At 47.0% G+C, this 15,785-nt stretch overlaps 1 protein-coding gene across 10 annotated transcripts in view; it reads right to left on the bottom strand.

The window, feature by feature from the left end:
* The window catches only part of kifc3 (kinesin family member C3), a 38,732-nt gene that overhangs the window by 3,722 nt on the left and 19,225 nt on the right, over positions 1-15,785 (bottom strand). For 8 of the 10 annotated variants that reach the window (XM_085472936.1, XM_085472442.1, XM_085472520.1 and 5 more), the window contains exons 2-20: positions 14,041-14,161; positions 10,045-10,187; positions 9,206-9,362; positions 9,006-9,091; positions 8,252-8,317; positions 7,254-7,397; positions 6,891-7,172; positions 6,557-6,730; positions 4,499-4,646; positions 3,839-3,969; positions 3,563-3,674; positions 2,861-3,042; positions 2,583-2,687; positions 2,316-2,446; positions 1,644-1,767; positions 1,276-1,405; positions 618-847; positions 380-526; positions 114-243 (exon numbers count right to left, since the gene is read on the bottom strand). In XM_085472936.1, the coding sequence (XP_085329062.1) occupies positions 114-243; positions 380-526; positions 618-847; positions 1,276-1,405; positions 1,644-1,767; positions 2,316-2,446; positions 2,583-2,687; positions 2,861-3,042; positions 3,563-3,674; positions 3,839-3,969; positions 4,499-4,646; positions 6,557-6,730; positions 6,891-7,172; positions 7,254-7,397; positions 8,252-8,317; positions 9,006-9,091; positions 9,206-9,362; positions 10,045-10,187; positions 14,041-14,122 (2,704 nt within the window). In that variant the 5' untranslated portion in view covers positions 14,123-14,161. Of the gene's footprint in view, positions 1-113; positions 244-379; positions 527-617; positions 848-1,275; positions 1,406-1,643; positions 1,768-2,315; positions 2,447-2,582; positions 2,688-2,860; positions 3,043-3,562; positions 3,675-3,838; positions 3,970-4,498; positions 4,647-6,088; positions 6,176-6,556; positions 6,731-6,890; positions 7,173-7,253; positions 7,398-8,251; positions 8,318-9,005; positions 9,092-9,205; positions 9,363-10,044; positions 10,188-13,896; positions 13,988-14,040; positions 14,162-15,785 lie in introns of those variants that run through there. The other 2 variants (XM_085473018.1, XM_085472867.1) reach the window with 2 other exon arrangements.

Raw genomic sequence — 15,785 nt, 5'->3', positions numbered from 1 at the left:
CAGCCGTCCTCACAGAGCCGAGCTGCTGCTAAAACTACAACACTGAGCTTACAGCTGAAATAATTTATTAGCAACAATCCCAATTAATCATGTGACCTCTGAGCGCAGTGTACCTGTGGAGAGCTGCGACTGGGACCTCCTGCGGGAGCTGCTGGGAGTTCTGGAGGCGGAGGAGAGGGTGGAGCCGGCGCTGCTGGCCCGAGAGATGGGGAGAGGGACCGGGGTCACCGGGGGGGAGTCCAGCTAGAGAGAGGTCAAAGGTAACTTTTGTTAATTGTCTCATAAAACCAATTATTTCTACCCTACATCACACCGTTAACCCCGCCCTTATTCAACAGCTGATCGTGAATAAACCAAAGAAGAAGAAATACGTCTTTACCTCAATGCTGTCGTGGGTGGGCGAGGATGACGTGGACGAGTTCTCGTGTTTCCTGGAGGACGAGGAGCTCAGCTCGACGCTGCGAACCCTCTGAGCGAACTTTAGCGAGCAGACCGACTCGCTCATGTTGCTGGGCAACGGAGAGACCTGATGATGATAAACAGTAAGTCGTCACCTTCATCAAAGCCCTGTGGGGTTGTTCAGGTTGCTGCTTTTATTGGCCAGCTCCTGGACTCACCTGCACCATCATCAGGGTTTTGCTGTCTCCACTCAGCGAGTCCTGCAGCAGGTACGTGAGGCGCGAGTTTCTGAACGGGACGTGGGAGTGTTTGCTCCGCAGCGCGTTGATGACATCGCCAAGCGCCGACAGGGATTTGTTGATGCACTGAGCTTCTCTGAGCCGACTGCCCTCCGCCCCCGACTTACCGATCCGCTCCGAGCCCGCCAGGTCCACGAGGTTCAGCTTCCCTAAACCGGAGCACAGCAGAGTGAGTACCACATGGAAAGTCATTGAATCGAACCAGGATGTTTCTTCAGAGGGCAAACTGATGAAATCTGGACCCCTTATTGAAAGTTTTGGGGAATACAGCTATGTTGTAAAGATAATCTTTGAAATAAGACATTTTTGGGACAGGAAGAGTAAAGTTTATGTGGAAATGATTTTTTTATAAAAGACAAAATATTTGGTAAGTCAGGCTTTTCTTTTTAGAAAGAGGAGGCAGCTGATCTGATCCACACTCTGGTACCTTTTAAGGGCTGTTTATGGTTTGGTGTCCTGGTAATACTGTGCATTAACACAAGTCCTCACACAGACACCCTAACAAACGCGTGTGTGTGTGTGTGTGTGTGTGTGTGTGTGTGTGTGTGTGTGTGTGTGTGTGTGTGTGTGTGTGTACCTAGCGTGCGGTTGCCAGTGGCTGTGTTGAATCCAGACACCGTGATGATGAGCAGAGCGTGTGACCGCGAGCTGTGCTCGTTCAGGTTGGTGCAGGCTGTCGCTCTGTTGACGTGACCCAACTCAAACACCTGCAGACAGGTAAACAGAGTAACCATGAGCCGCTGGGAGCTAAACACATCATTCCTGTGCAAGATGAATTTTAGATCCACATGTTTGCAAACAGTAAAAAAAAAAATCCACAAAAGTTGATTGTTGTTTTTGTTTGTTTGTTTTTTTACATTTAAAACACAAGCCGTCATCCATCATCACAGGAAGACAAATGATCATCAGGCATGTTACACTAAAGGACAAGCAGGAAGTCCTCACCTTGTTGATGTCCTCAGGACTCTGCACCGTGATCTCGGTCAGTCTGGGGACGTAGAGTTGGCCGCTGCCGTCGGGATTCATCTTTATGTCGAGCTTGTCAGACGGATTCTCCCCGAGCAGGTCCCTGAAGGCAACAGAGGCGTTTGAGTGCCTGCAGGTTTCGACTCAGGGCTTGAGTGCAACAACGAAGGCTGATTAAAACAGAACTCAGGGGCCCTCAGGGGTCTGAAGAGATCCGTAATTTGCAGCATGAAACAAATCTTTAACCTTTCACCAACTGCAGCTCGTGAAGCCTTTCTCCCATTTCTGCGTTTTTCTGTTTCGTGTTGTTCAGTCTGATAATCTGAGTTTAATCTGACCTTCAGAGCTCTGAATGTTTCTGCCAAGAAAACCTTTCGCCAGATGTTGAGCTCTGACTCTTTGCACAGATGTTTTGTTACACAACAGCTGGACAGATGGAGTGGTCCAGCTTTACATAACTGCTCTGCAGCTGCTCCCATACGAGGAGGCGGGAGTAAAACCTGTGATAACGGACCTCCACACTTCAAACCCTGAAACACATCCTCATGTTTCCTCATCGCTGTAAACACAAACACTGTAGTTTACATGTAAATGAAGCCATCATCAGTCTACAGGGTCAGAGGCCCTCAGACGGGACAGCTCTCTCCTCACCGCAGCGTCTCGTTGTAGATTTCCACCATGCTGACGGTGATCTTATAGTCCCAGTCTGGAGCTTTTTCCGATACCTCGGAGAACAGCAGCCGCAGAGCACGCTGGTTAATGCCGGGGTTATCAGTGACACCCTGAAGGTCCACAGGCAGAGGAGGCGGAGTTTACAGGTGTATTCAGCGACATCTCGATTAAATTTTACTTACATTTGAATTTGTGTCTTGTTATTGGAGCAAAAACTGAGCTTTTCTGAGCGGATAAATGTCCTACCTCCATGGTGTAGGTTTTCCCGGAGCCGGTCTGCCCGTAGGCGAAGATGCAGACGTTATAGCCGTCAATACAGGAAGTGATCAGAGCCTGAACCTCCTGAAACACCTGATGAGCCAATCAGAGAGAACCAGCAGATGAGACGCACACCTTTATTCACAATGACCACAAAAATCATGACCGATGGGGTATCTGCTCACAAGACGAGCCTCTGACCTGGAGGTCGTTTCGGGCTTCATTATTTTGAAGTTCAACAATCTAAACGTTCCGAGGACGCTCACCTCTTCCTGCGTGGCGTGAGGGGGGAAGACTTTATCCAGCTCAAAGGTCATGACCTTGCCCTTGTTAGAGAGGTAGAGGATGGCGTCGTCGTCCGAGTCGAAGCTCAGCATGGTTTTGGCATCGGCGGAGTCCTGCTCCTCCTGACTGACCGGCCGGACGCGACAGAACACACGGATGTTACCTTGGAGACCAAACACAGCAGCACGGTGAATTTAGAACATTTTGTTCTGACCAAACAGACGAGATCATTTCCTGCATCTGCACAGGTGAGATTATCGGTCTCTACCAGAGCAGCTTTGCATGAATCATGGCTCAAAATAATCTTTTATCCTCCGCGGAGTTCATTCTCCATCTGAAACAAGCCGATTTAGAGCTCCGCCCTCTTTATGCCAACTTTATTCTGATTGGCTGCCCCTCTGTACCTGTGTTTGATGTTTTGAGTAGCCTGATGCTTAAGTTTTTGGTATGAGCTCGTCAGTAAGACATGACAGGAAACAAGGAAAAGCAGGTTCTCACCTCCTTCAAAATAAAATGCAGCAATATGCTCCATGTTGCAGACTAATATGTGATTCTTTAAAGCTCTTTAATAGAAGATTTTTGTTTTACTAAAGTATTAAAATCTGTGATCAGGTGTGTGAGCGAGCAGGTGAGAGCGGGAGCTATGAAACGTTCGGACAGAAAACACGAAGCTTGTTTCAGACCTTTGAGTCGAACCAGCTCGTTGTGGCATTTCTTCCTCAGGTTCATCTCTCGCTTGTATTTACGCAGCAGCTCCTGGTTGGTGCTGCTCACCTCACTGATCACCTGGCAGATCTGACACACACACACACACACACACACACACACACACAATTTATAAAATGACTGCAAAATCATTTGTATGAATTAACACTTATAGTTTTTTTTTTTCCCATTTAAAGGGCGTCTTGACTCGACCCATCTCTGAGCGTAACCATGAGGGCGGGGCTCTGACTCACCTCCTGCTTGGCCTCCGTGATTGCTTTGTCCAGCATGAAGGGGAAGTCCTGTACCTGCCTCTTCAGACAGTTGTAGTCCGAGGTGAGAGTCCTGAGGGCCGGCTGCAGGCTCAGCAGGTTCATACGCACACCTGTAAACAACAACAACAACAACAACAACAAATGAAGCTAACGAGGAAGCATCAAGACCTGCAGTTCCTCCAACATCCAGCAGAGGCAGCAGTGAGTCGGTCCCTATAGACTCCCAAGTTAAAACTTTGCAGCAGAAATAAACGTGTTTACAGCCGGATACACAAACTGTTCGGTCTCTGCAGATGATTTCCTCCTTTATAATGCCTGGTAAGTCGCCTGCATTAAAATTTGCATTATTAGGGGTGTGGCCTGTGTAGCTTTCTGCTGACTTCACCTCAACTAACCAGAGTCCCTGAACTGGACCATGTTTGTGCTGTTGGAGCATTTTTAATGTCTTCAGGTGACCAATATGGCTGCAGTGAGGTTACTGTGCTAACAGACTCTCCAAGATGTCCGAGTGATTTTATTTGGATGTTACCAAGAACACAGGATACCTGCGTCTCTGTGATGGATACACACAACATGGGAATGGTCACAGAGTCCATATACACAGTCTGCGGTTCAGACCAACAGGAAACTGCGTCTGACCTGCGAGGTTCTCGTGGACGGCCTTCATCTCGCTCTCGGCTCGGATGAACGCCTCCTCGATGACACGGTTCTTCTCCTCCTCCAGGTTCTGCATCTCCGCCTCCAGCTGACCCTGAGCTCGCTCCATCTCTCCTTCATAGACCAGGATCTGGAGGGCGGATGCACACAGGTGGAGGCCAGTGTCAGAATACACACCCGAGCACATCATCGAGTTTCTGCCTTTGCGTTCATCTGTACGACGAGCCTCACGGAAAACTTTTAAATATCCCCGATTCAAGTTTGACTTGTTTCCATAACGTTAAACATTATGTGAAATGTTGATACTGCTGCAGATAATATCAACATAAATTACAAAAAGGCCAAATTACATTTAGATATTTCAAAATATAAATACATTAATTACAGATCTACAGTTTCACTAATAAATGAATGTTTTTGCTAGTGAAAAATAAACTGTAGGCATCTTTAATTAGGATTGGACTAAAATGACTTACAGATGTTACTTGGAAACTCAAATTTTAAATATAATTTCACATTTACAGCTAAAATTATTGGATTCACAAGAACTCAGAATTTAATTTTACATTTCAAACATGGAATTTCTTAGAGGATAACTTCCATTAGCAGACTGTTTTCATGTTTAATTAAAGTTATATTCAGAATAACATTACATCAGCTGTACCAGACACAGCTGATCACAAAGCTAACAAGACCACGGAAACATCTCAGACTTTAGTGACGCTTCAAATGCAGCGAGGAGAAAAAAACCTTCAGGATCACCAGCAAACATCAGCTAACATCGGTTAGCTAAGCAGCAGTTAGTAAATTTTTTTTTTAACACACTGTCAAAGCGAACAGCTAACACAAAAGCTAGTGTCACAGGAGAACACACAGGTGTATCACACAGGTGGAACAGGAACATACGGGAAGGCTTCTTCACACTGATGACTAATGGTTCATCCAGCAGCTGCTCGCCAGGTTGGCTGATACCTGGAGCTGGGCTAACGCTTTCTTTATGCTAAACTAGAACAACCAAAATAAAAGCTTTGTTTTTTAATGTGAACACAGCCTGCAATAACCAGGGAGCACTGGGACAGTTACTGGGATGGTTTAAAAATCACACACTGGGTGATCACACAGGGTCTGAGGCTCTGAAGCGTCCCAGTTAAACCAGTTCAAACCACAGATTTGAGAAACTCTCATAAGCTGCCACACACACACACACACACACACACACACACACACACACACACACACACACACACACACACACACACACACACACACACACACACACACACACACACTTTGTCTTCATATTTAAATTTTTATCCAATTAAACAAGATCTTTATTTCTGCCATCACATCGTTGCACAGCCGTTTTGCCCTCATGTAATCATGTTTTAATAAAACTTGTGTATCGTGTCTTTGCATCGTAACAAACGATGGCGTCAGTGGCTGACGTGTCTGGTTTATCTGGCAGCTTCAGTGCCGGCGCTCTCGGTCAGGGGCGGTCGCTCGCTGTGACCTCTGTTCTCTGAACATTAATGATGTCACGGGGTAGGCGGGGAAAAGGACTGGGTGGCCAACCTTCGATAACCTGCGAACCACCTCGCTGTTGCGCCGGCCGCCGGCCTTGGACAGGAGGCCGCACAGACGGCCTCGATCTGCAAGGAGCTGCAACCGGATGCATGCGGAGAGGAAAAGGTGAAGCGTAGGGGTTAACCTGGAAACTGGCTGATCTGAGGTCTGCTCATAGGAGAACCTCATCACCTGCCTCACCACACCACAGGTGAAGAAAACGTCTGGTTCACATCAAAATGATTTATTCTGACCCAACATCATCTATGCGTAGTTAGAAAAGCACTGAACAAAAACGACTTCTGCTCGTAGCTCCTCTCCAGCTCGTCTCCTCTTTCACGTTCATAGAGCTGCCGGTGACATTAAAGAGGAAGACGAGGAAAAGGCAAAGCTGGCTTCTGCAGGTTGGGTCATGCAGCACTTCTGGAGCCTCTACGGTAACCGGACGAGCTGACGTGCGGCTGCAGGTGAACTTACCTGCGTCCTGAGCTGAGCGCAGGTCCTCTGCGACTCGTGCAGCTGCGTCTCGAGCTCTCGCAGCAGCTGCCTCTGCGCGGAAAGCTGCTCCTGCAGGGCGTTGTTCTTCACCTGCAACTCGGCCACAGCTTTCTGAGAGTCCGCCGACTCCACCTCCACCGTCTGCGTCACATACTGAGGAACACCAAACAATTAGAGCCGATTAGATTTAGTTTCCACCCAAGACGATGCTGCATTCTCATGGTAGAGTTACTCAGCTACTTCAGATCTAATGGAACTCCTGAAAAACTGAAGGCATGAATCTAATCTCCTTCAACCTGACCAGCATCCTCACTTTGACTCTGGGGGGCGTCGCTGCCTGTCTGGCGAGCTCCTCCTCGCACTCCTGCAGCCGGAGGGTGAGTTTCTGCTCAGCCTCCCCCTGCCTCCGCCTCGACTCCTCCAGCTGCCTGCGGCTGTCGTCCAGCTGCCGGGTGGAGTCGTCCAGCTGCCGTTGGAGGGCCTCCGTCCTGGAGCTTTTCTCCAGCAGCTCTCTCTCCAGCTCAGCTAGCCGCCGCTCCCTCTGCCGGGCCTGGGTCTCCCAGCGGGACACCTCCCTCTGCAGGGCCTCCGCATCCTGCAGCACACAGAGAGGAGTTTAAACTCGTCAGCACACCTGGAGCAGGCTGCTGAGCGAGCCCGCGCACATGCACGTTACCTGGCTGTGGGGGCAGTGGCTGCAGGTCTCTGCGGCAGCATCGAGCTTCTGAAGCTTTGAGCTCCTGCATGACTTCAGCTCCTGCTTCAGACGCTCATTCTCCACCACCAGCAGCTCCAGCTGCTTCTCCAGGTCTGTCGCCCCCTAAAGGACACAAAGACACACAAACACCTTAATGTCTGTCAGAGTGTACCAACATTTAACACAGCTGCACATTAGGGTCCTCACAAAGGCCAGCCCAGCCTCCTGGCAAAATTTGAAATGATGTAAAAATGTGAAAAATAAAGTCGTGTGTTTGTGGCCACTGTTTTTGGGCAAAATGAAACTGGTGCTGTGTAGTAGGACGTTTGTTTGATGTTTGCATGTCTGCAGCACTGCAGAGTCCTCAGGAGGGACGCATTAACCTGGCAATCAATAAAAGTGATTTGAAACAAGTGAAAAACATTTTTCCTGTACGTGAAACCCGACCTTCTTCTAAAGCTGACCACTTATTGAGTTGTTTTATTAGGAAAGTGTTTCTCTCATTAAGCTCCACTTCCATTTACTGAGACGTATGAAGTAAACATTCTCCTGAATGTTGGAGAGTTTTAAAATAAATAAATAAATAAATCAGGAGGGGAAATTTCCCATTAATCGATAACATCATGACCACATGACCGAGTGCTGTCTCACTTTTCCTGGCTGGACAATGAGGACATTTGTTCTGCAAAGCAGGAACATTTTTTCCAAAGTCAGGATGTTGTTGCATAAAGTCAAACACTTTTGTTGCAAAACTGGGACATTTTACTGAAAATGAGTCGTTTTTGTCAAACAGGAGCAACAGGGAAACTGCATCCAGCCCTCGTTTTGGAACAGCCTTCAGACGAGCTTCAGGTTTTGAGTCAGGTTAAAGTTTAAGATGTGGGTCCTACGACTATAGCATGCAAGTGTCCCCACACAGAACAAAGACGCATGCGTTTTTGAGGAACATGGTCCAACATGGTCCAGCAGGGTCTCACCAGTTCAGAGCGAAGTCTCTCCACCTCCTGGGTCTGATCCAACAGCTTCTCCTCCAGCTCCTCCACCTGCAGATGCCAAAGAACATCATTAAAAAGGTAAAAAACAAACTTTTAACCCTGTTTTTATATCTTGCACGTCTCAGTTAAACATGTCCATTTCAAAACGCGCCGGCTCAGCTGCAGATCGCATTCGGATCAGCTTTCTGCTGAATGTCACCACACTGATTCGATAGTTGGGATCTTTGCGTTTGCACCGTGACGTGTCGCTGAGCATGAAGCTGCAGATCGGACCGGCAGCTTCGTTTTGTTGATGTAACAAATCTGTCAACGTTTCTGACTCGCTTTACGTTTGACGCCAACGTGCAGATGTCAGCCCGACAGCAAAGAAAACACAAAGAAATATTCAGTTACACACCTTCGAGTGTTCAGAGTCTGAACACACAGAAACACACAGCTTTGGATTTACTGTCCTGAGAATAATCTCATCGCTGATCAGAATAAACTATTAGAACTTAAAGATCCTTCGCCTGAATATTCATGTTCATGTGTTCAGTATTGCAGCAGATTCACTAACAGCTGTCTGTAACACCACCAAATCCTGCAAACAGGAGCTTCTAAACAAATATCAGAGCTGCAGACCGTCGTGTTACTCACGACTACAAGCTAGCTGATATCATATGTTTGTGTCCCCCTAAAGCATTGTGGGAAGTGTCAGGCCTGCCTTGTTTGATCGGCGGGTTTCCTGCAGACGTACCTGTGTGCGCAGCCGAGTAACGAGCTGCTCTTCCTCTGGACAGCTGAGACGATCCGCAGGGTCACTGGGCTGCACCACCCTCACACCTACAAACACACAGACGCGTTTACGTCACTGCAGAGGACTGCAGGGCCTGCCATCTTGGAATAAAATGAAAGATCAGTCGCATCGAATGGAATCTTCTTTCTACAAACACTGACCGTTGGGCGTCTCTGACGTCTGCTCCTCCTGTAGCGTCTTAACGCCTCTACCCGTCTTCTCTTTGACACTTTGCTGCAGCTGCTGGACCAGCAGGTGGCGGGCTACTTCTTCAGAGTGAAGTCGAGCCTGAAACTCGCAAACTTTGTCCTGTAGGGTCTGAAAACACACGAGAAGCACAAATCAATCAGCGGCAACAATTATCCAGGCTGTGCAACTGATTCTAGAAGCTCACAACAACGTCTACACGGTCACTACGACCTCTGCCTGTCAGAGACAAAAAGGGAAACGCTACAGAAAAATACAAAAGAAGAAGAATCTACAGCGAGCAACAAGGACAGTGAAGGTTTTTACGTGGGCAGGAGTCCACCAGCACGACCAGGTGACCCTCTGCAGATGAAGACGGCATGAAAAACAAAAACGGAGGGAATGATGGACGGACAATAAACGAGGGAAACCAGAAATCTGACAGGTGGAAGACAAAGAATAAAAGTGAACATCTTTTATAGTCTGGGCCTCCAGCCCTCATTCGTCAGTCTGTTGCAAACGTTTGCGTGTCGCCAACGTCACCTGACGGAGCAACAACACTCAGAGAGCGTCAGCAGTCGTGTCACAGATGTGACGAGCAGGACGGCAGGAAGCGTCCCCGAGGCGTAAACAGACAGAGGCTCGGTCAGCTGAACATTGTCACTTTCTGCTGATGTCAGCTGCGAGTCAGCGCCGTCGCTGCAGACATGCCGCCGTGCAGCATGAAGTGAGCGCGCTCAGTTGAGCCTCAGTTCATGCTTTTACGGTCGTTTTAAGTCTCCTGATTAGTCGATTGTCTGTGCTGGTCGTTTACCTGGATAATCAGCTGCTGGCTGGTTGCGCTCGTTTCACTGAGCTCGGCGGTCAGAGAGGGGCGCTGCGAGAAGGCGGTGCTTGGCAGAGAAAGGAAGGAGCCGTCGTCTTCACCATCACTCATCAGGAAGTCCACTGAGCTCGCTGCGGAGACACAGCTTAGTTATACGACGTCACGTGTTACTCAGCATCATTTCCATTTAGTAATGTTTTTAAAGTTAAAATTAAAAGTGCATCTTCCAAAAGAAGAAGACACGGATCCTCCGACTGAACGTGGAAAAATCTAACAATGGCTCGATTGTTAAAGTTCACGTGTTAAAACCTCATTGTGAAATTAAACTATGGGCCCACCTTGATAAGCTCAGAAGAAAGCACCTTCTGAGTGGGTGTAAGGTAATCTATAAGCAGATTGTAAGTGATCAGTGATTATTGAGGTCACAGCGAGAAACAAGCTGAGCTCCTCTCTCTCAGCTCCCGTTCTCCTCCTGAGTAAACCTGCAGCTCCATGGAAACCAGTCCAACCAGATAACTACTGATAACAGCCACTGACACATTAACCTGCTCACAGAGGGGTGTGTGTGTGTGTGTGTGTGTACACGTCGCCACAAGTTTCTTTAAGTGTGTGAGGCCTCAAATCTTATCAACCTGAGAACAATCCGCTCTCTGTACACACACACACACACACACACACACACACACACACACACACACACACACTTTCATATCTTAGTGAGGACATCTAATGGGGAGAATGCTTTCCTAACCCTCAAAAACAAATGCCTAACACTAACGCTAACCCTCAGCCGTAACCTAACCATAACCTAGTGTAACCCTGAAAGTAAAACCACATTTTGAGCCTCAAAAATGCCTTAAAACTTGTGAGGACAGGACTGTTGGTCCCCACAAATATGTTTAAACAGGTACACAAACATACACACAAACCCGTTTTTCCATCTTTGTGAGAACCCTTAGTCACACCTTGACTTGGCCGCTCCTCAGGGATGAGAATTTCACACATCTAGACGGTTGAGTTAAACAACTAAGTTATGTGCCGCTTATTTAATGAAAGACACAGAAGATTTCTGCTTATTCTGCAACACCTCGTACAATACGCCCGTGGTGTGTTAACCAAACGTCGTTTGTGAGGAAGTAAAACCGAGCTCACTGCAAAGCAAAGCTATGTTCAAACCGCCTCCATCTGACAATATAATGGCACTCATCACTCACATGACTCCAGCTGGCAGACATGAAAACAAGTGTGCTGTGAAACATTATGCACTCCACACTGTATATAAATGCCACTTGTTTTGCACATATTCAACTCTGTATATTTTATATATTTTATTATTATTATTATTATTTTTTTTTTTTTTTTTTACTATTTAATTTGTAAAAATGTGTATACACACACACACACACACACACACACACACACACACACACACACACACGAAAATATTTAGTATACACATCCAGAAATGCATACACTATTATATATTGTACATATATTTATTAGTTTCAGGTTGGCCATTCTTGTATTTTGCTCGTTTGTGTTGTTGTGTTTGCACATCTCTGTTGCTTGTGGGGCTCGCACACAAGAATTTCACTCGCATGTGCTGTGCCAGTGTGCCTGCACATGCGATGTGACAATAAAAGTGATTTGATTTGATTTGAAACTGTGTATTCCTTTATTGCAATATTGGGCACTGATGGTCAGTGTGACGCCCAATATTACAATAGAAAACAACAGAAACTAAAGTCTCGAGCTATTCGTCTCTTTTCCCTGATTTTGTTTGAATTGTTTTTCTTATTTGTGCTTTTGCTCCAGGTGAACAAAGGGCCCATAAAACCGTTTAAATCTTATCTTCTGTAAGTCAGCTGTTCGCCAACCTTCAGACATTGTTTTTGTGTTTTCTTGTCCAAGTTTAACATTCAGAGCTGCATCGTGGACTCAAACTGAGCAGAAAACCTGCTTTAAACCAAATAATGACGGATTAGAAAACAGGATTACACAGAAGTACTGCGCGTTTGCTTTTCCTGCATCACAGTAAATGTTTACACATGGAAGAAAAAAAAAATGCTGAAACCTCAGCTCACAGGTCCAACACGCTGCTGACGTGTTAGAAAATTACATGTCTGACAGTCCGCATTCCTCCGGCCTCCAGTTACACTTTCATATTTCATCACTTGGTTGCGATTTTGAGTATGACCCAGTTTGACAGGGAAATACTGCAGCGTCACTGCCTTCACCTCAATATCCCTCAGCCTCTATAAAGCGTTTCAGCAAAGAAGATCCCACTGACCAGTTTTGTTCTGGCTAAATAATCAAAAGAGTTTTAATGGAGACCTTGAAGAGGACATTGCACAGTAACCAAATCCACGTCAGTATCCACCCTGAATTTCACAGACGGCGGCTCGTCACCACTTTGTTTAAAGCCTTTGTTGTTTGGCAACAGACAACCTGCATTTCCACCACAGGAGGAACCCACAGTCCAAATGAAACTCCGGGGAGAGAGTTTCATCACCAGGAGATTCCTTTCCTTGGGACTTTCAGAGAGAGAAAAAACTGCAGGTTTATCTTTCAATAGATGACAAAAGGTGAAGTTACTGACTCGTTAAAGTAAAAATGCCTCCCTCCCCAAAAAAGTATGATGTGCTTTACATGATACCTCCCCTGTCTTCATAGCCAGCCTTAAAAAAACAACAACAGAAATCCATCCATCCATTTTTACGCTTTCAGGGGTGGAGATGCCCAGACCTGCCTCCCCTCAGCCACCACCACCTCCTCCAGCTTTCCAGCAGGGACACTGAAGCGTTCCCAGACCAGCCAAGATATAGATCTGCCCTGAGGTCTCCTGCCAGTTAAACACCTCATCTAGGAGGCACTCGTGAAGCATCCCATTCAGAACAACCAACTGAACTGCAGGAGTAACATCTCTAAGGGAGAACCCAGACACCAAAGTAATTTATGAAGATTCTCAAAGTTTTAAAAGTGAAAGCACTGCACAAACCATGAAACAGAAAACTCTAATTTAAAAGAAGTGGCTTCTAAAGTCTCAATGAGCTCAGATGTGCACGTCTTAAATATGTGACGTATGCTGTGTGCAGAATATTTCTTCATTTGAGATTCCCCGAACAAAGGACTGAAAATCGCCCCGATATCAGAGCAAATGATCAAGTCATTACACTCAAGTCAGCAAATCACAAAGAGGAGGCGACAGACGAATGAAGCGCCTGGATGTGTCGACTCAGCAGGGATACAAATCAAAATGGTGCATAACAATATAGAAGAGTGCAGGAAATGCACACGCACACACACACACACACACACACACACACTTATTTTAAGCAGTTCAATAATGACTCAAAAGTCATTCACCAAACTTTCTTGCAGCAGTGCCAAGGACGTGATGAAACTTGCGAGCAGGTAGAATGAAAAGTTTTAAGCTGATATTAATTTTAATCCAGAGGACATTTAAGTTTTTATGCAGCAGGAATGTGAAGCAGCTTACCTCAGCTTTTTCCACCTGCTCACCCGGTTTCACTCACAATAAACTGAAACTTGAAGTTTCAGACACAAGTTTTACCAACATTATGAAAATAACTGCAGGTTTGCCCTTTCCTGTAATCGCCTAAACCCTCGTTCAAACAAACCTGGAGCCCTGAGCCTCTTTAAACACACGGCTGTGGCTGAGGGGGCAGAATGAAAGTCTGACGAGTGAACAGGAGAGACAATAGCTGCAGTGTTTGTTAACCTGATCCAGCTCTCCGGGGACTCGCGCTGAGAAACGAGCAGCTGAGAAAAACACAGCGAGCAGCAGTCAATAAAGCAAACGTGACGGTTTCAGCTCACCTGTCCCCCCCACTGACAGTCCCAGGATCCCTCTGACCGCCGAGCTTCAATCATACACACAGGTATGACTCACCTCTCCTCCACACACACAGAAAATATGCAGCCACGCTGCTGTTTCTTTCCCGAGGTAGGCGGCTGACTCACCATCCAATGAGAGGTCTTTCTTCCAGAGATCCTGCAGGCAGGGGGCGTGGCCGAGGTCCCAGGTCTTTCGTGTGCCGAACATGACCGCCGGGTTGACCAGAGCGCTGGACCGCTGGACCGGCTGGAAGCACAGAGGGACAAACAGAAAGGTTAAAAACAAGAAGATGTGAAGATAAAAAGAGCAGCTTCTGCTGCTGAAGTTTATTCTTGATGGATGGATTACACTACAGCGCCCTCTGGTGGCTGGTTGAGATAAGCCCCACCCCCTTTTGTTTGACCCAACAGGTTATGAGCCAAACACTTTCACATAACGTTTCTCACACATCGTTTCCACATGTTAAGCGCTTTAGTTGCCACTTCACCATCAGAGCCTCTCCATCAAACGCTCCATCGTTCCTGCTTTAGTAGATACGAACGTTTATGTGAAACAACTTTGCAAATATTATTTAATATTACACACGTTAAAACCAGACGTCTTGATGCAGGAGCAACCATGCAGGCAAGGAATATCTCAAAACTGTGAAACTGAATCTGAAGAAGTCGCTTGGATGAGTGACAAAACGTTTCTGAAACGCTACGTCCAGATGAACAGAATCAACTTTTTGGGATTAAAACCAGACGTTTCAAGAAACGGCAGCAGGTAGGCGGACTTTAATCGTCTGTTTATGTGTGAGAGCCAAACAGACGGCAGTTGCCGGTTGGCTGTAGTACCTGGTTGTAACAACAGGTGGAGACTCTCATTGTGTCACCAATCACCACCCACCTGAGTCTTCACCAGCGTGGCGTGACTCGTGGCGTATTTGGGTTCACAAGTGGCACCAACCACTGAAAAGTTGTGGAAAACTCCAAAGTAACCAAACTAACCCAATACTGAAGGTCTGACTAAACCTGCCGCCATCGCACAGCCACCTCCATTTATGCTTGCTGTTACAGCTGCAGTATTCTCCTGAACAGTAGGTGTCGCCACTCAGACAAAATCTATATCAGTGCTGATATAGGATGAGGATTCATCAGAAACAGGAAGTACAGAAATTGCAGGGAGTTTTCCACAAAGTCTCATCTTTTCAAACTGTTGAAACACTGATCTGTGAATCTCCGAACTTCTTTAATGATCACTGAATTGCAGTAAAATCCGACAGCCGTGCACTCGTGTCGTCGATCCAGCTGCAGCGACAAGAATCGAGAATCTGCACGACGAGCAGAAAAGGTGGCTAACAACAGCAGCTGTGACGTCAGTTTACTTCATCTTTGCCGGATAGCAGCCGATCCGGACGTCAGTACAGGATGAACACCAGAAAAGACTAATGAGCACGTGTAGTGGGTCATGACCACTAAAGCAGAAACACACCTGGCAACTTCCACAGAGCCGAGCAGGAAACGTCTTTGAGTGAATCCTTCCTGGAAATATCAGCGATGCCGACACACGACGAACACACACCTGGCTGACTCGTTTAGGTAGCATCCTGAGGCTTAAGCTAAGTTGCTTACATTAGCATTCTCAGTTCAGACCTCGACATCACAGCCCGTCGGTGTCCCGTCCCGTCTCACCTGCAGCACTCCACCAATCAGCCGACAGCCTCCCTCTCTAACAGCCTCCGGTCCACAGCGAGCTCTTCTCTCTGAAGGCTGGACGTAGCGCTGTCGGTCCAGCCAGCTCTTGTTGATCAGCATTCCCACCCAGCCCAGCATGCTGCCACTCCGCACAGCTGGTCCCAGTCACCCATTCACTCTGCACCAGCGACCGG

The sequence above is a fragment of the Copadichromis virginalis genome, linkage group LG1 (genome assembly GCF_057382275.1).
Source record: "Copadichromis virginalis isolate Kocher_CV1m ecotype Utaka linkage group LG1, C_Virginalis_male_GT1.1, whole genome shotgun sequence".
Lineage (NCBI taxonomy): Eukaryota > Metazoa > Chordata > Actinopteri > Cichliformes > Cichlidae > Copadichromis > Copadichromis virginalis.
The sequence above is the reverse complement of the archived record's forward strand: the minus strand, read 5'-3'. Positions and strand labels throughout refer to the sequence as shown.